Source organism: Protopterus annectens, chromosome 1.part1 (genome assembly GCF_019279795.1).
Source record: "Protopterus annectens isolate FY-2018-M chromosome 1.part1, PAN1.0, whole genome shotgun sequence".
NCBI classification, from domain to species: Eukaryota; Metazoa; Chordata; order Ceratodontiformes; family Protopteridae; genus Protopterus; species Protopterus annectens.
The window spans coordinates 371,529,108-371,547,983 of NC_056726.1; the positions used below are offsets into that span (position 1 = coordinate 371,529,108).

The following is an 18,876-nucleotide window of genomic DNA, read 5'->3' on the forward strand; positions in this document are numbered from 1 at the left end:
AGACTTTCAAAGCTACAGAGCATTTTAGAACTTTAGGGTTAGAACCTGTGGGTTTAGGACTTCAAAACTTCGAAACATTTCCTCTATATAATACAGGTTACATGTACGTCTAAGAGCATAGATTATTTCTTCAGTATTGCATGTGAAATCGCCCTTTATAAAAAAAATTATAGGGAAAAAAGTTAACCACTTGCTTACAAACTAACATATTACAAGGCATAGTCCGTTTTCAAGAACACTTAAGAGAAATCAGATATAAAAGAGAACGGACAGTCCACTGGGTGGTCATGTTGACTCTTCATGGTTCTAATACTGAAGATTTTACAGGGCTGTGATTTGGAAAAAATAGAGGTATGTTTAGGGGAATGTATGAGTTTAAAGGAAAAACTTAAAGGAAACCTTGATAATTTTAAAATATGGCACTTTGGAGCCCCTTTGAGCTCAACAAGGAATGTAGCTGAAGTACTTAATTTAATGACACGATTGATTGTTAATTTTTGTATACGAGGGATGTCTTGAAATGTGCGTTTACTATTGGAAGGTTTTTGTTAAGCCGAGGCGCTAAGTTATTAAATTCATCCTTCCTGGATCAACAGCCTTTTGGTGGTTACTTTTATAAAATACAAAAGGACTGAAGAGAAAGGCCCCAACAGGGTACTTATCTTAAATACGAAACAGATCCAACATCCGCGAGTTGCAGAATACCTTGCATACAGCTGGTGGCTGAAAAGTTGAGGGCTGGAGCGTGCAGACGTCACCTTTATGGCCTACGTACCTGGCCCCACGTCAGACACACCACGAGTTAGTGGAAAAGCTTTGGAATTCTGGCCAGACAAGTTAATCAGAAGAAGGGAAAAACCCACTAGTATAACACTGCAACATTGGAATAGGACATTCCAAGTGTTTGCCTGCACCCCTAGCACAGCTATACAATAAAAATCACAAGACATGGAAAGCCCACAGTGGGAGGCAGAGGCCAGAACAGTCTACACATCCCTTCTGAGGTAGATTCAGAGAGAAATAGAATTTTGAGAATGGGAAAGTACAGTTGTGTACACTTAGCATAAATGTAGATGTTTGAGTGTATTCACTGCTGCAGTCACCACCTGTGGGTTATCCCTGCTGTGGTAGCCCTCGGCCGGCCCAAATACCAGAGTTAATGTTTCTGCGTTGGCTGCTGACACTTGCTGCCTGACGTCAGGTCAGTGCTACATAGGAAGGCAGAAGACACCATTACATCAGTCTTTCTTCCCTAACTAGTCAGGGGCCAAGTAAATATGGTAAAGTGGTCCTGGTGGCTAAAAGCCACAGTTAGAAACGTACGTCTCCCTAAAGAAAGAGGATATAAGGGGGGGTGGGAAACCAGGACTGCAACAGTGAATACACAAACAACTACATCTAAGTGTAAACTGTACTATGTTCTTCATGTTTCACTGTTGCAGTCATCACCTGTGGGAAGATTCCCAAAGCTGAGAAGAGGGGTGGGTAGGATTAGAAAGAGACCTAAGAATGAGTCAGCATGCCCTGCAGAACTGCAAAGGCAAACCCTGCCTTAGCCTTCGAAAATAGGTAGGTGGTAATGTTTGGTAAAGGTATGGACAGAAGTACAGGTGGCAGCTTCCAGGACGTCCCTAGTGGAACTCCTCTGAGGAATGCTGTGGAAGTGGAGGCTGCCCTAATGGAATGGGTTTGAATAGACTTGGAGGGGGGGTTCCCATGCAATCTGTAGCAGAAATGGATACAGTGTGACATCCATTTGGAAATGGCTTGTTTGGAAATGGGCTTCCCCTCTGCCCCTGGGGGAAAGCTGACAAGTAATTGGTCTACTTTCCTGAAGGGTTTAGTATGGTCCAGATAGTTATCTGGGCTGTCTGTGCACGTCTAGTGAGTGCAGAATTCTTCCCCCCTTGTTTTGAGGGTAAGGAAAGAAGGTGGGTAGATGTATGGCCTGGTTGAGAGTTACATTAGATACCACCTTGGGCATAAAGGAGGGGTTAGTCCTCTGGGAGACCCCGTCTGCATGGAAGATAAAGGGCTCAATGGCCATCAGTGCCTGAAGTTCTGAAACCCTTCTGGCTGAGGTGATACCTAGGAGAAATGCAGTCTTCCAGGAGTGGCATCTTGGTTCTTCTGAAGCAGCAGGTTCGAAGGGTGGTAGTTAGTTTTTCCAACATAATTCAGGTCCCAGGCTGGAGTGGGTGGCCTTCTGGGAGGCCCCTCTAAGGAATTGTAAAGGATGGGAGAACAGGGGCTGTTCTGTATCAAAATGAGCTGAAATGGCTAAGGCGTGGAGTTTATTAGAGGAGAGGCCACTTAAGTAGCGCCACTAGGTAGTCCAGGATAAGAGGGATGGAAGGTTTTGAGGTATTGCCCCCTCTGGACTGGCTCTAGGAGCAGAATCTTTTCCACTTTCCTGCACAAGATTTTCTGATGCTGGGCCTTCTGGGCTCTGTGATAATGTCTAGGACCTGTTTGCTAACAGAGGCCCCTTGTTTGCCTTTAGAGTGTTAGCCATGCTCAGTTTGAGAGTCTGCAAGTCTGGGTGCATTCCCACCCCCCACCTGAGTTAAGAGGTCTGAGATCAGGGGAAGCTGCTGCCTGGGATGTTGCAAGGTCAGGCTGCACAGTAAGGGGTACCAATGTTGTCTGGGCCAATCGGGAGCAATGAGGATGGCCTTTGGCCTCTCCTCCCTTATTTTGATCAGTACCTTGGGAATAAGAGGCAGGGAAGGGAATGCGTACACAAAGAGGGTGTTCCAGGGGAAGGTCAAGGCATCCACCCTTCCAAGCTAGGTGGTGATGCTCCCTGGTACAGAATTATTTCAGCTGACAGTTGAGATGCTAAGACTTCCACCTCCAGGGTCCCCCATGCCACAGTATTTTTGTGACACTGCCATTCGTGGGGGTCCAGTAAGAAGTGATTTGCCAGGGTGTTGTTGATCCCCGGTGATTATTGGGCTATCAGGTGTAGCCCCCATGGAAGAGGCTGTCAAGCCAGAGGTTCATGGCTAGCCTTCACAGAGGGCAAGACTGGTTCACTCCCAGTTTGCTTATGTACCACATTACTGTGGCGTTGTATATTTTGATAAGGAGAACCCCAGGCTTGAGATGGGGTTTGAAGGAGGTCAGAGCCTTTAGTACTGCCATCATTTTCTTCTGGTTGATGTGTAAGGGGAGGTGCAGGGCATCCCAAAGACCTTAGGTGCACCTGCCTTCTAGGTGAGCGCCCCAAGTTATATCTGAGGTGTCGGTGGTAATGGTCTGCCTGGTTGTGCAGAGGGTGAAGGAAAGAATCTTTGTTCTGGGCACAGGCCTTTGCCCACCAAAGAAAAGTACAGTTTTGTACCTACCATAAATGTAGATGTTCGAGGATCCCATTGCTGCAGTCCTAACTATTGGGTATAGTCCGCATCCAGTCGGCCCGAATACCAGAGTATAAGGCTGACGTCGGTCAGGGCGCATTAGACTGACGTCAGTACGTCAGGGTACTAATGCGCATGACTGACGTCATATCCTCAGTCTTTTCTTGCCCCAGATGTCAGAAGACCCTAAAAAGACAAGGCCCAAAATACCTGCACCAAAAATATGTACAATATATACAAGAATATATACAAAAAATTTAGCATGTAACCTCACCTACACAACCACCCCTAAAGACAGAGGGAAGGAGGGAGGGTGGACTGCAGCAATGGGATCCTCGAAAATCTACATTGATGGTAGGGACAAAACTGTACTATGTACTTCGTTGCCCACTGCTGCAGTCCTAACTATTGGGTAGAATCCCAAAGCAGAGGTAAGGGAGGCTGGCAAATCATAAAGAAGCAGGAGCTGACAACATGCCTTGCAAAACAGCTGTGGCAAAACCAGCCCTAGACTTAGAGTAGATAGGAAGGTGATAATGCTTAGAGAAAGTATGCACTGAACTCCAAGTAGCTGCTTCCAAAATATCCTTAGTTGCCACCCCCCTTAGGAATGCTGTGGAAGTGGCAGTAGCCCTAGTGGAATGAGGCCTAATCCCAGCTGGAATCTCCTTGCCATGATGGGAATAACAAAATGCAATGCAAAAGCCAATCCACCTAGAAATAGTTTGTTTTGACACAGGCTTGCCCTGTGAACTCAAAGCAAAAGAAACAAACAACTGCTGAGACTGCCTAAAATCCTTAGTCCTGCTTAAATAATAACGCAATTGCCTGTGTACATCTAAAGTGTGCAAAATCTTTTCCCCTTTATTTTGGGGTCTGCATAAAAAGTAGGCAAATGAATAGTTTGGTTTAAAGCCACACTAGAAACCACCTTAGGCATAAAGGAAGGATTAGTACGTAATGATACCCTATCCTTATGGAAAATCAAAAATGGCTCTACTGCCATAAGGGCCTGCAACTCAGACACCCTTCTTGCAGAAGTAATAGCCAACAGAAAAGCAGTCTTCCATGACAAGTATTTCAATTCAGCAGTAGCCGCAGGCTCAAAAGGTTGTAGAGTAAGTTTTCCAACACAAAATTGAGATCCCAAGCAGGAGTAGGAGCTCTACGGGGGTCTTATATTCTTTGCCCCTCTAAGAAACTGCTTGAACAAAGGATGCGAAAACAATGGTGGGTCACAATCATAGTGAGCTGAAATTGCTGCAGCATGAATCTTAATGGAAGAGAAGGACAAACCTTTGTCCAATAACTCAGTAAGGTATTGAAGAGCCACACTCAAATTAGGCTCAGAAACCTGCAAATTCTTTGCTGTACTCCAAAATAAAAATCTCTTCCATTTTTCTGCGTACACTTTCCTTGTACTAGGTCTTCTAGCTTCCATAATCACATTTAAAACTTGTTGAGGAAGTTGAGACCTGCTGTGTTTCAACACAGAAGATGCCAGGCTGTTAGATGAAGAGAGTGAAGCTTGACATTGAGCAGATGACCATCCTTCTGAGATAATAGATGAGGAATCAGAGGTAAAGGCCACGGAGGCTTCCTTACCAGACTCCGTAGTAGTGGGTACCAGTGTTGCCGAGGCCAATCTGGAGCTATCAAAATCATCCTTGGCCTGTCTTGTCTGACCTTTAATAGTACCTTTGGAAGAAGAGGCAGAGGAGGAAAGGCATACACATGAAGGTTTTTCCAACTGAAAGACAGAGCATCCACTTTCCAAGCTGTGTGATGAAACCCCTTTGTGCAATACTGTGGCAGCTGGTGGTTTAGTGGAGAAGCGAACAGATCTATGTCTGGAGTTCCCCATGACACTGTCAATTTTTGAAATACATGAAGATCCAGTTTCCACTCGTGGGGATCCATGATTTGTCTGCTTAACACATCTGCTAAGGAGTTCTGTGCTCGGCAGAAACCTTGCCTGAAGAGTTAGTTGCAAGCTTAGCGCAGTCTCCCATAAAATCATTGCTTGCCTGCATAGAGGATAAGAATGTGTTCCCCCTTGCTTGTTGATGTACCACATGACAGTTGTGTTGTCTGTTAGAATCAACACCTGCCCTGGAAGAAGTAACTCCTTGAAAGCCATTAATGCAAACTGGACTGCTAACATCTCCTTCATGTTGATATGTAGATGCTGTAGTCTGGCAGGCCACTTGTCTTGTATCCACTTTCCATTTAGATGAGCTCCCCAAGCAATGTCCGAGGCATCTGTCGTTAAAATCTGACTCGCCTCTGGCCGGGTCACAGAGAGTCCCTTGTTTAGGTGACATTCCTGAGCCCACCACAGAAATTCTTTTGAAGGCAAGGTATTATTTGAATGACAGTGTCCAAATCCTGGCAGTGCTGTGTCCATACATTTTGAGATACCATTGTAGCTTCCTCATATGCAGTTTGGCATTGGGAAGCACCAGAATACAAGATGCCATGAACCCTAATGCTTGAAGGACTGTCCTTGCAGTCAGCACGGACTGATGAGATAGTTGATGGAAGTAAAGTGATAGACTCTTTTGTTTGTCCGGGGTTAAAAAGGCCATCTGGGCTGCTGTATTCAGTCTCACACCCAGAAAGCACATGTCTTGAGAGGGTACTAGACTGGACTTTATTTCGTTCACAGAATACCCTAGGCATCTTAGCACTGCTATGACATGTTCCAGATGCTGTAGAAGGTCTTCCTTTTCTTGAGCCAGAATCAGGCAGTCGTCCAAGTAAGGATAGATTTGAATTCCTTGAAGCCTGAAGTAAGCTATCACTGGAGCCAGAACCTTTGTGAATACTCTGGGCGCAGTAGATAAGCCAAAGGGCAATGCAGAGAACTGATAATGAGAATTTCCAGCTCGAAACGGCAGATACTTCCTGCAACTTAGCCGTATAGGCACATGAAGGTAAGCTTCCTTGAGATCTAAAGTTACCATCCAGTGATCTTTGCCCAGCAGAGGTAAAAGCTGTTGTAACGTCAACATCTTGAACTTGGGAATGTCCAGAAAAGTGTTGAGGAGAGATAAATCCAAAATTGGTCTCCACGTGTTCCCCTTCTTTGGTACTAGGAACAGGCGAGAATAAAATCCTAGGCCCCTTTCTGATACAGGGACTGGCTGAATGGCCCCTATCTGGAGTAACTGAGAAACTTGCTTGTGAGCCTCTTTTCTTTGTGGAGGAGGAACGTCTGGCATGCCTTTGAAAGGGGCATTGTATGGAAATAAAATCTGTAACCGTGGTGAATGATATCCAACACCCATTTGTCTTGAGTAATTAAATCCCAATTTTCTTTGAAAAGAGACAGTCTTCCTCCCAAAGGAGCTGCCAGACGGGAATCTACTGGCAGCTGAAGAGACAGGTCATTGGGTCTGTTTACGAAAGGACTGACCCCTGCCCTCACCAGAAGTCTGAGCAGGTGAACTCCCTGTTCTAGGCCTAAAAGAACCTTGAGCCCTGCCCCTACCACGTCTAGACCTACCCCTAGACTGGGAATCATAAGCAGGATATGTCCACCCCTTAGCAGGCCAATTTCTACTAAACTTCGGTGGCTGCACCTGCAAAAAATCTTTAACAGTTTGCATAGACTTAGCTTTGTCCTCCATTTTCTTTAAAACTGCTTCCACAGGCGATCCAAACAACACATCAGACTGTAAAGGAGCATCCAAAATCCTTGTCTTAACATGCTCAGCTAAATTCTGATCCTTCAACCAGGCATGCCTGCGAAGAACAGAACTAGTAGCAGCCACCCTCGAGGAGGCCTGTACAGCATCAAAACCACATTGCAAAGAATGCTTACCCACTTGTTCAGACACATGAACCAAATCCAGCAACTCTTTACACTCAATACCTTCCGCCAAAGCATCCACCTTAGATTTCAATTGTGAAAGGAGATAATTCTGATATTTTAGCATGTGAAACTGACAATTCAATGCTCTCATGGCTAGAGTGGAAGAAGTATACACTTTCTTTCCCCACCTATCCAAAGCCCTTGCCTCTTTATCAGTGGGAACAGGATTTTTAACCACAGAAGCTTTAACACCTTTAGGCCCTTGAGAAATAGTTTCTGGGTCCGCCCTAGGACTCTTAAACAAATACTTATGAGCTTCGGGCACCCTATAATACCTATCAGGCTTAACAGGAGCAGGAGGCAAAGAGTCAGGGTTCAGGAAGCCTCTGCAAAACATCTTCCACCACATTCAACACAGGAGGAATAGCTAAGGGCCTATGCTGGGGTAAAAACAAGAATTCCCTAAGCCTTTTCCTGGAATCAGAATAATCCTGGCCTTCCCATTTAAAGTGCTCCCTCATGGAATGCAGAGTCTCTGAAAATGAGAAATCCTCAGGAGGAGAAGCTGTAGGAGTGGAATCATCCACATCAGAATCAGAATAAGTAGGATACTCCTGCAAGTCTTCCGCAGAAGACTGTGAAGCCTCTGAACACTGTTCAAAACTATCAAACTCCGGTTCCACCCTAGGCCTCTTATCAGGCGGGGGCATAGAACCTCTAATCATAGTAATCAAATCTTCTGCCATTTTAAGCATATGTTTCTTAGGTACAGAACCCGAAATGCTAGGAGAAGCCCCACTGAAGCTGAACTAGGCCTACCTCTCAAAGAAGTTTTGGCAACAGAAGGAGAGGCTCTAACTACCTTGGGAAGAGAGGGAAGAACAGTCACCTGAGAAGCCCCCCAGCCTGGCCTACCTCCTGAGAAGGCACATCCTGTAACAGTAGAGTTTCTGCCTGGGACTCCATGGAAACTCCTGGCAAAACCTCTGGCTCCACTGAGCCTTCTAAAGAACCGGCGTCCGGGACTGCGGTTCATCAACCCTAGGCTTCTGTTTTGTCCTTGCGCTTCTTGGGCGGCCGGAGCATCCGGCGGCATTTTATAATTACAACGCTTCCCAAACACTAACCTGGCACAGTCTAACCTCCTCTTAATAGTGCGTTTGTTAAACCTAGCACAAGAGCGGCAACCAACAACGTCGTGCTCAGGCCCTAAACAAGGTATACACAAGGTATGGTAATCCCTATGAGGTATCTGTTTCCCACAAGAAATACAGTTATTCACTTTTTCTGACATCCGGTAAAATACTGAGGCAAGAAAAAACCAAAATGTTCCCCAACGGGGTACTTAGCCAACTCTGTTTCGGTCTGAAACTCCGGTTTCGGAAATATTTCAGAACGCCAACCTGCACTCGCAAAACTGCTTCTGCATCGGACCATGCGGCAAAAAAGACTGAGGATATGACGTCAGTCATGCGCATTAGTACCCTGACGTACTGACGTCAGTCTAATGCGCCCTGACCGACGTCAGCCTTATACTCTGGTATTCGGGCCGACTGGATGCGGACTATACCCAATAGTTAGGACTGCAGCAATGGGGAACGAAGAACATCTCTGCCCTTATACCGTGAATCAGAGGGACAGAAGTCTCAGAGGTTTAAAGTGCTGACACCAAAGGTTCTTTAGGTACCACTGAAATTATCTTATGGGAAGCCTGGCCAGAGGAACTAGACTGATGCAAGATGCCATATACCATAAGGCTTTTAGGAACTTCCTCGCAGTGAGGCGACTTCTGGAAGCCAGACTGGTAAAATGAGAGGCAAGAAGCTCTGCTTTTCTGGGGTCAGGAAGGCCATTTGGGATGCTGTGTCCAGCAATACTCCCAAGAAAATGATCTTCCTGGAGAGTGTTTGCTTTGATTTCTTCTCGTTGATGGTGTATCCTACGGAGGTTAGGAGGGTTTTGACAAAGAGGAGGTCCTTGAGGAGCTTTTCTTTGCAATCTGCCTGAATGAGGCAGCTGTCTAGATAATGGTAAATTTGTATATTTTTCTGTCTGAAAAAAGCTATGGCCGGGGCTAAGCATTTGGTGAATACCCTGGGAGCAGTAGATAAGCCAAAGGATAGCGCAGAGAACTGAAAGTTTTGTCAGCCTGCTCTGAGGTGAAGGAATTTCCTGCGGGATTTCCTTATGGGGATATGGAGGTAGGCATCTTTTAGCTAGCCAGGCATTTTTTGTCAGCATAGGCAGCAGCTCCTGCAAAGTTAGCATTTTGAATTTGGGGACCACCAGGAAGGTGTTCAGAATGGGGCACCAAGTGCCCTCTTTTCTGGGAACAAGGAATGGTCTGGAATAAAAGCCTTTGCCTGTTTGATTGGAGGGGACAGGTTCTACTGCCCCATTGGGATATGAGAGTTTGGACTTGTTTCAATGCCTCTGCCCACTGATTTGGAGGTAACCCTGGGCACCATCTTAGAATTGGGAGTTTGTTGGAGAATTTGTATCCCTGAAAAATGATCTTTAAGACCCACTGGTCCTTTGTTACAGAAAGCAAATTTTCTTTGCAGAGGGAGAGCCTTCATCCTAGTTTCTGGTTAGTGAAAAGAGGGCAGAGGGGGGAGTCATTAAGAGTTTTTGCCACAGAGGGACGACTTAGAACTCTCCTGCCTTAGGAGAGGAAGTGGTCCACTGTTTGGTCCCCTGCTGTTCCTGGGATAGGAGTCTGGGTGGTCTGTCCCTGCGAGGCTTACCTTGCCCCTGTCTGCTAACTGCAGGAAAGAACCAATGTTTTGAGGGAAAATTCCAGCTGAACCTAGGAGGTTGTACCTGAAGGAAATCATACTGTTTACATAGATTTTGCTTTGTCTTCCCATCTTTTTAAGCACCTCTTCTGCTTTTACTCCAAACATGCAGTCCTTATCCAAGGGTACATAAACTAATTTAGATCTGACATGATCAGGGAGAGGTTGTTCCTTCAACGATGTACGTCTCCTAATGACAGACCCTGACACTGCTGCCCTGCTGAGGCACCTAGGGCGTCATATCCACAGTGTAATGAGTGTTTAGCCACTTGACAAGTAGAGTGCAGTAGATCTGCTAACTTTCGAATTGGCACAGTCAGGAAAGTTTGAAATCTTTTGTTTTAATAATTCCAAAGTGTGTTGTGGATATTTTAACATGTGGAACTCACAGTCGAGTGCTCAGATAGCCAACGTCGCAGAGGTGTGTACTTTTTTACCCCATCTGTCCAGAGCTCTGGAGTCCTTGCCAGAAGGAATATGAACTAGCCTTGGCTCCTTTTGGTCCCTGTGTAAGGTCTACAGGGACGATTTCTGTACAGGTATTTGTGAGAATCCGGTACTCTAATACCAGTCAGGTTTTCTGGAAGCAGGTGGGAGGATGTCAGGAGTTAAAGTGGATTCGTGGAAAACATCAACCACCTTCAAGATTGGAGGGATGGCCAAGGGTCTGTGCTGGGGCAAGTCTAGAAACTCAGTCTTTTCTGGTGGAAAGGCAGAATGAATGGATTCCTCTGCATCTGAATCCTCAGTCAGAGGTTGTTCCTCTTTAAAATCTGAATAATCAGACTCAGAATCCTGTTCTGTCAGCATTTCAGGAGTAAGGTCTCTCTTCCTTTTAGAAGGTGTGGCCCGACTACCCCTGATAAGAGTGATATCATCCACCATTTTAAGCATTTGAGCTTGGGGTGGTAGACCAGGAGTAAAATGGTGGCTAGAGGTAGTTATCCTAGGAGTGGCCTTGCTTCTAGGCTTAAGAGTATCCATCAGTCTGAGAGAAATGGTAGTCTGAGAACAGAGTCCTTTGTCTAGGTTCGGTAATGCAAAAAAACCTCCTCGGAAGCCGGTGCTTGTGTCACAGCTCTGGACCCAATCAAGGCAGGCAACCAAAGGCTCGGAAGACGAATATTTCTGCGGCATACTAGACTCCGAAAGGGTCAAAGTAGAGGCCTGCGAAGATATCGAATTGGGAATCAGGGGCTGTGAAGGTGCCTCACTGAACTCCGGATAACAGACTATATGCTTAGCAGTAGAGTTGTCAGAAGGCTTAGCTTTGTGTGGTCTGTTTATCTTCATCCTTATTTTTGGATAGTCTACGGATTGCTGGCTGACTGACGCCATTTTAGAAAGTGAAGACGAAAATACATGGCTGACAGCTCAGATGGCTTAGTGGTAAATTGCTGTGGCTATGGTGTGGAGAGTCCTGCGTTCGAGACTTGCAGCACAGCTCAGAAGAGAGCTCTGACGAATGGTTCTTGCATTAGAGAGGACAACCAGCAACGGGGGATGTCGTGGTCTGGGCCTAAACAAGTGACGCAGTATGAATGAAGTCTCTGTGTGGTATTTTCTTTCCACAGGTGAGACAATTGTTAACTTAGTGCAAGAAAAAAGGATCCCCAACTGGGTAATTAAGCTTTAGACGTTTTCAGGTGTAATCCAAACTCTGGTAGTGATCGGCTTGCAAACTGCTTCTGCTACAGGCTCCAAGGCAAGAAAGACTGATGTAATGGCATTGGCTCCCTTCCTTTATAGCACTGACAACCTGATGTCAGGCAGCAAGCAACAGCAGCCAATGCAGAAAAACACTGACTCTGGTATTCGGTCCGGCTGAGAACTACCACAGCAGGGATAACCCACAAGTGATGATTGCAATAGTGAAACACGAACATCTGAGGACCTCCAAGTCTCAACCATGACTAAGTAACCTCTTACATCACCCAACCAAAGCTTTTGGATGGACAGCTATGCTAAAACCAAAGTTGGCAAAGGACCTTAATTCAGCCATTACTCTCCATCCACCATCATGAAGAAGACTCCAAGCTTCAAAGACAAGGTAACATGCTATAATAACCACATCCATAGAATGAATGTTAAAGGGGATCCTTCACTTCTAAGAAATATAAATCTACAGATTTTGGAGAACAGAAGCGCAATTCTAGCCAGAGATGGAACTCAAGGTTCAAGGACTCTCCAAATTAAACACAAAATCAACTAGATGAGAGGATACCCCCAATCTCGTTGGATATACAGGCCTTAGAAATGACAGCCCACCATACCATGCAGAAGCCCAAAATAAAATACTGAGCACACCACTACCCGTAGACAAGTGCTTAAAGACAGCTTCATGCATAGGCAAACAAGTAGCTATGATCCAAACTTTGTGGAACTAAAATAAACTGGAATTTATGCATTCTTGGAATAAATGTCAACTTTCACAAAGTGCTTTAATTGGGGGGGGGTATGTGTGTGGAGAGGCAATACTTTGGCTCTGTGGGGGAGTGGAATGGTTATGTCCATCAGTGCCCCCCCCCCCAGTAAAAACTAGCTCAGTAGTGGCTGCATCTGGGATTAAGTTCAGTTACCTGCTGCATTCAGTTTGCAAAACTTGCCATACCCCACTGACTGCTTGATCTCAGTTTAAAAGTGGTGGCCTCATCTTCATTTCATGGTGTGTTTTGGAGAGTTCCTGTATCATTTTATAATGATATGCAACAAACTTGAAATGCTGAGACTTGTTCCATTACTGGGTCAAGGAAAAAAAAGGTCACAGTAATTAGTAAACTCAGAATCTCTTGTGATCTTCATTTCTCAAGCATTTAATGCAAATATTACATAGACAGTGATTGGAGGTGGTGAAGCAATTAACTGAACAGTTTATGGTGGTGCTTTACTCAAGTCTTGTAAACCTAAAATTCATGTACGAGGTTAAATTTTCACAAAACCTACTTACTGGAGCTGCATTTTTTTGAATTATGAAATAAGCTACTGAGGAAGAGATCTTTGCCACATCATGTTACACATTTTAAAACAGCAGTGAGAGTACATAAAGGTAAAGTATGGTACTTTTCATTTAGCACTTAAAATTACTTTTTAATAAACTACTGATCACTTTTTATGCTCGGCAAGCAAAGTTAAATTGAACTAGCTCATTTACAAGGCAACGTAAAGTATCTTTGCTGGTCATGATCCACCTAATGCTGCGGACCCAAGGCAACTGCCTAAATGACCTCTATTATAATTCACCACCAGTCTAGAGCACCTCGCTGGCCTTGTTCAAGAGGAATCTTGACCAATGGATGGGAGATCGCAGATATACCCCAGGGATTACTTCAGTGTCACTGCTTGACAGAGGCACAGAAAAATGCTAGGCATAGTTTTTATTCAAACTAAAGGGGTGGCGAAAGCCACATAACTATGGGCTAGGCTTATAAATGCCCTTGGGCAGATAGCCTAGTATGAACCTATGAACCTATAACTGAAAAGCCAGCCTGAATTTATGGATTTAATGCTATAAAATGAGCTTGAGAAAAGAAAATAAAGGACTAACCTGAGTGCGAATGGCATAGAACTGGCTTTGGATGTAAAGGTATACTTTGTAGCAGGGTATGCACAAGATACTAGAGTTGTTTGGCAGCGACTACAAGAAAAGATAAATCCAAAACAAAAAGTAGCTTTTGAAGTAATGTTTTAGGTGGAAAACTATCACGCTGAAAGATTAAAAAATATTCCACAGAACCCCAAAGATGCTGTACCAGAAGGCAAACTAAAGCAGTAGGTTTCAACAATTAAAGCAAATTAGCAAAGGCGAACCACAAACATGTAAACAAACTAAAAGGAAACTGATGCACCTGCAATGACTGCAAAAATAAACAAAAGATTCAACATGACTGGTAGAGAGTTAAGAATCAAAGCAAAAACAGGAATCTAATCATTCCTCAAACGTAACTGCCACCTTTAAATTGACGAAGTGGAAACGGTCAAAAAAGAACTGGGGTTTCAATTTTATTGTGCGCAATTACTGGTGAGAAATGCTGCTACTAAATGTCGGGCCTTACATTACAGATCTTAAACTTTTATATTAGATTTGAAAAATAGTGTGGATAAGACACAGGGTACTCAGACAAATACACAAGAAAAAGTGCAAGTTTTGTGGTGAAAAAATGAAGAAATACCTCTAAGACCCATACACATCCTGTTTCAGAAATACATGATACACTACTGGCAGAAAATTAAGCAACATTCAAGTTCTAACACAGCCACTTTGGTGGTTTGGCTATGAAACAGGCTACAAGTTTTAACAGTACATGCATTTGCAAAAATGCAATAAACCAGGGGGTGAGGAACACATCTACTAGCTTGGATACAACCAATACAGTTTGGCACAAGACAATGTAAGAGTACAGGCACACTCAAGCTACTTAGACAAACATTAAATAAAATTACCAAAACATGAAAACAAAAACAGTAACAGGAAAGTGGGCAAACCGGCTGAAATTGTAATCCATGATTAAACCAAGCATGAGTCGGCAGAAATTTAAACATTGTTTTTCAACTCAATCCAGCATGCTTGCTTTACATTTCACAAAGCTTTAGAGAGCCAAATTTCTCAATAAAAGATAATGTTTTACAGCATAATGGGTACATTTTCAAAAATGGACAGTTTGCTGCCCAACAGACTGATTCATTAAAGACTTGACCTTTGCAGTATTCGAGCTGTGAACAGGAATTCTATGAAGAACATGTTTAACAAGAAAACCTACCACAGTGTGATGTCAGACCAATTTTACTTCTCATTCTGCAAGCCACTGTAGAATTCTACTAGCAGGAGCACAGCTTGATGGGCAAACATTCTACGAGCTACTGATAAACCAGCTGCTAATTCTGAAGCTCCACTGCTGCCAAATACATTTCCTGGCATTTGCATAGTTGCATAAAAACAAAATGGTCATTCCTTCTCTGTCCACTCCATTCATCCGCTCCACTCCCTCCTTTCCTTCATTCCATTCCATTCCTTCCATGTCCATTTCCATTCATTTCCTTCCCTCCATTCCATTCCTTCTCCATTCAGACTCCACTATTCCATTCCATTCCTTTCTGTCCATTTCCCTCCTTTCCCCATCCATTCCATTCCTCTTTCCTTCCTCCTCCTCCTTTCTTTCATTTCCTCCATATTTCCATGTCCATTCTTTCCACTCTGTCCTTCCACTATTCCTCCATCCATTCCAGTCCTTTCTTTTCATTTCATCCGTCCTGTCCTTTCCCATCCTTCCACTTTCCTCTTCCTCCCTTCCATTCATTCCCTGTCCATCCACTTCCATCCACAATGAACCATGTCATTCCTTTTCCTTCCTTCCTTCCTTTCTCTGTCTTCTTCTTTCCTCTTCCTTTCTTTCCTCTTCCTTTTCCTTCATTCCATTTCATCCATTCCATTCGTCCATTCCTTTCCTTTCTTTCCTTTCCTCATTTATCTCCTTTCCTCTCTCCCCTCTCTCTCTCTCTCCTCTCCTCTCCTCTCTCCTCTCCTCTCCTCTCTCCTCCTCTCCTCTCTCCTCTCTCCTCTCTCCCCACCTCTCCACCTCTCTCCTCTCTCTCCTCTCTCCCCTCTCTCTCTCTCTCCTCTCTCACTCCCTCCTCTCTCTCTCTCACCTCTCCCTCCTCTTCTCCTCCTCTCTCTCTCCTCCTCCTCTCTCCATATACTCTCCTGTCTCTCTCTCCTTTCTCTCTATACTCTCTCTCTTTTCCTGTCTCTCCTGTCTCTCCTCTCTGTCTCACCTCTTTCTCTCCTCTCACCTCCTCCTCCTCTCCTCCTCTCCTCCTCCTCTCCTCTCCTCCTCTTTTCCTCCTCCTCCTCCTCTCTGTCTCCTGTCTCTATGTCTCTGCTCACTGCCTGTGCCTCTGTCTGTCTCTCCTCCTGTCTCTCCTCCTGTCTGTCTCTGTCTCTCCTGTCTGTCTCTTTTCCTCCTTGTCTCCTCCTCTTTTCCTCCTCCTCCTCTCTCCTCTCCTCCTGCCTCCTGTCTCCTGTCTGTCTGTCTGTCTCTCTGTGTCTCTCTCTCTGTCTCCTCCTTGTCTCTGTCTCCTTGTCTCCATTGTCTGTCTCTGTCTGTCTGTCTCCATGTGTCTCACTGTCTGTCTGTCTCTCTGTCCTGTGTCTGTCTCTGTCTCTGTCTGTCTGTCTGTCTGTCTGTCTCACTGTCTCTCTTTTCCTGCCTCTCTTGTGTGTGTGACTCTGTGTGTGTGTGTGTGTGCCTGTGTGTGTGTGTGTGTATGTCTCTGAGTGCCTGTGTGTGTGTGTGTGTATGTCTCTGAGTGCCTGTGTGTGTGTGTCTCTGTGTGTGTGTCTGCCTGCCTGCCTGTCTCTGTGCTCTGTGTCATGTGTCTCATGTGGTGTGTGTGTGTGTCACGTGTGTGTGTGTGTGATTGTGTGTGTGTGTGTGTGTGTGTGTGATTGATGATGTGTGTGTGTGGAATATATGTGCGTGTGTGTGGAGTGATTGATGTGTGTGTGTGCGTGATGTTAATGTGTGCGTGATGTGTATGTGTATGTGTGTTGATGTGTGTGTGTGTTGATGTTGATGTGTGTTGATGATGTGTGTGTGTGTGTTGATGATGTGATGTGTGTGATATGTGTGTATGTATGAATGGATGTGTGTGTGTGTATGTGTGTTGATGTGTGTATGTGTGTATGCTGTGTGATGGTGATGATGATGTTGTGTGTGTAACCTCCTCTCCTCCTCTCTCTCTCTCCCCTCCCTCTCCCTCCCTCCTCCCTCTCTCTCTCCATCCCTCCTCTCTCCTCTCTCTCTCTCCCTCTCTCTCTCTCTCTCTCTCTCCTCTCTCCATTCCTCCTTTCCTCTTTATATTCATCCCATCCATCAATCTTTCATTCCATTCCATCCATTCCATTCTCCTCCTCCCCTCTCCCTCCTCTCTCTCTCCTCTCCTCTCCTCTCTCTCTCTCCTTTCTCCTCTCCTGTACTCTCTCTCCTCTCTCCTCTCTCTCCTTCTCTCCTTCTCTCCTCCTCTCTCTCTCTCTCCTCCTCTCTCTCTCTCTCTCCTCCTCTCTCTCTCTCTCTCCTCTCCTCTCTCTCTTTCTCTCTCTCCTCCTTCCTCTCTCCTCTCTCTCTCTCTCTCTCTCCTCTCCTCTCTCTCTCTCCTCTTTCCTCTCCTCCTTTCCTCTTTCTTTCCTCTCTCCTCTCTCCTCTTGCTCTCTCTCCTCTTCCTCTCTCTCCTCTCCTCCTCCTCTCCTCTCTCCTCTCTCCTCTCTCTCCTCTCCTCCTCTTTCCTCCTCCTCTCCTCTCTCTCTCTCTCCTCTTTCTCTCCTGTGTGTGTGTATCTCTCTCTCTCTCCTCCTCTCTCTCCTCCCTCCTCTTTCCTCTGTCTCTCTCTCCTCTTTTTTTCCTGTGTGTGTGTGTCTCCTCCTCTCCTCTCCTGTCTCCTCCTGTGTGTCTCTCCTCCTCCTTCCTGTCTTTCCTCCTCTGTCTTTTCCTCCTCCTCCTCCTTGTCTGTCTTGTGTGTGTGTGTGTGTGTGTGTGTGTGTGTGTGTGTGTGTGCTGTGTGTGTGTGTGGTGGTGTGTGTGTGTGTGAGTGTGTGTGTGTGTGTGTGTGTGTGTGTGTGTGTGTGTGTGCGTGTGTGTTTGTGTGGTGTGTGTGTGTGTGCGTGTGTGTGTGCGTGTGTGGTAATGTGTGTGTGTGCGTGTGTGTGTGTGTGTCTCTCTCCACTGCCTCTCTCCTCCACCTCTCTCTCTCTCTCTCTCCTCTTTCCTTTATATCTCCTTCTCTATATATATATCTCTATATCCCCTTCTCCTATATATACCACTCTCTCCTTCCTTCCTTCTCTCCTCTATATCTCTCCTCTCTCTCTCTCTCTCTCTCTCTCCTCTCTCCTCTCTCTATATATATACTCTCCCCTTTCCTCTCTCCTTTCTCTCTCTCCTCTCTCTCTTATATATATATATTCTCTCTCTCTCCTCTCTCTCTCTCCTCTCTCTCTCTCTCTCTCCTCTCCTCTCTATATACTCTCCCCATATATATATATATACCACTATGCCTCTCTCCTCTCTCTATACTCCTCTCTATACATATATACCATATATCTCCTCCCTCTCTCCTCTTTTCTCTCTTTCCTTTCTCTCTCCTCTTCCTCTCTCTCCTCTCTCTATCTCTCTATATCTCTCTCTCTCTCCTCTCCTCTCTTTCTCTCTCTCTCTCTCCTCCTCTCTCTCTCCTCGTCCCACCTCTCTCTCTCTCCTCGTCCCTCCTCTGTCTCTCTCCTCCTCCCTCCTCTCTCTCCTCTCTCTCTATATCTCTCTGTCTCTCTCCTCTCCTCTCTCTATCTCTCTCTCTCCTCTCTCTCTGTATATCTCTCTTTCATATCTATATCTCCTCTCTATATGTCTCTCTCTTTATATCTCTATACTCTCTCCTCTCTCTATATATACATATATCTCTCCTCTCTCCTCTCTCTATCTCTCACCATACATATATATATACCATATATATATACATACCTTTTCCTCTCTCTCTGCATATGTCTCTCTATGTCTCTTCCTCCTCCTCCTCTATGTCTCTATGTCTCTCTCTCTCCTCCTTCCTCTCACATACATATATATATATACATATATGTCTCTCTCTCTGTCTTCCTCCATATGTCTCTTCTCTCACATGTCTGTCTCTCCTGTCTCTCTCTGTGCATATGTCTGTCTGCATATATGTGTATATGCACATGTCACATGTATATATATGTATGCCTCATGTCTGTGTATGTGTCTGCATGCTTATGCATGTACATGTATGCATGTGTCACATGTCATGTGTATGCATGTGTGTGTGCATTGTGCATGCATGCTGTGTGTGTGTGCATGCACATGCATATGCATGCATGCATGCATGCAGTGTGTGC

The 18,876-nt window shown here is 45.1% G+C and overlaps 1 protein-coding gene across 1 annotated transcript in view; it reads right to left on the bottom strand.

Moving 5' to 3' along the window:
* The window catches only part of MYH9 (myosin heavy chain 9), a 1,134,272-nt gene that overhangs the window by 790,405 nt on the left and 324,991 nt on the right, over window positions 1-18,876 (bottom strand). The window contains exons 7-9 of the mRNA XM_044075327.1: window positions 8,452-8,484; window positions 6,838-6,860; window positions 5,988-5,991 (exon numbers count right to left, since the gene is read on the bottom strand). Coding sequence (XP_043931262.1) covers window positions 5,988-5,991; window positions 6,838-6,860; window positions 8,452-8,484 — 60 coding nt within the window. The remainder of the gene's footprint in view (window positions 1-5,987; window positions 5,992-6,837; window positions 6,861-8,451; window positions 8,485-18,876) is intronic.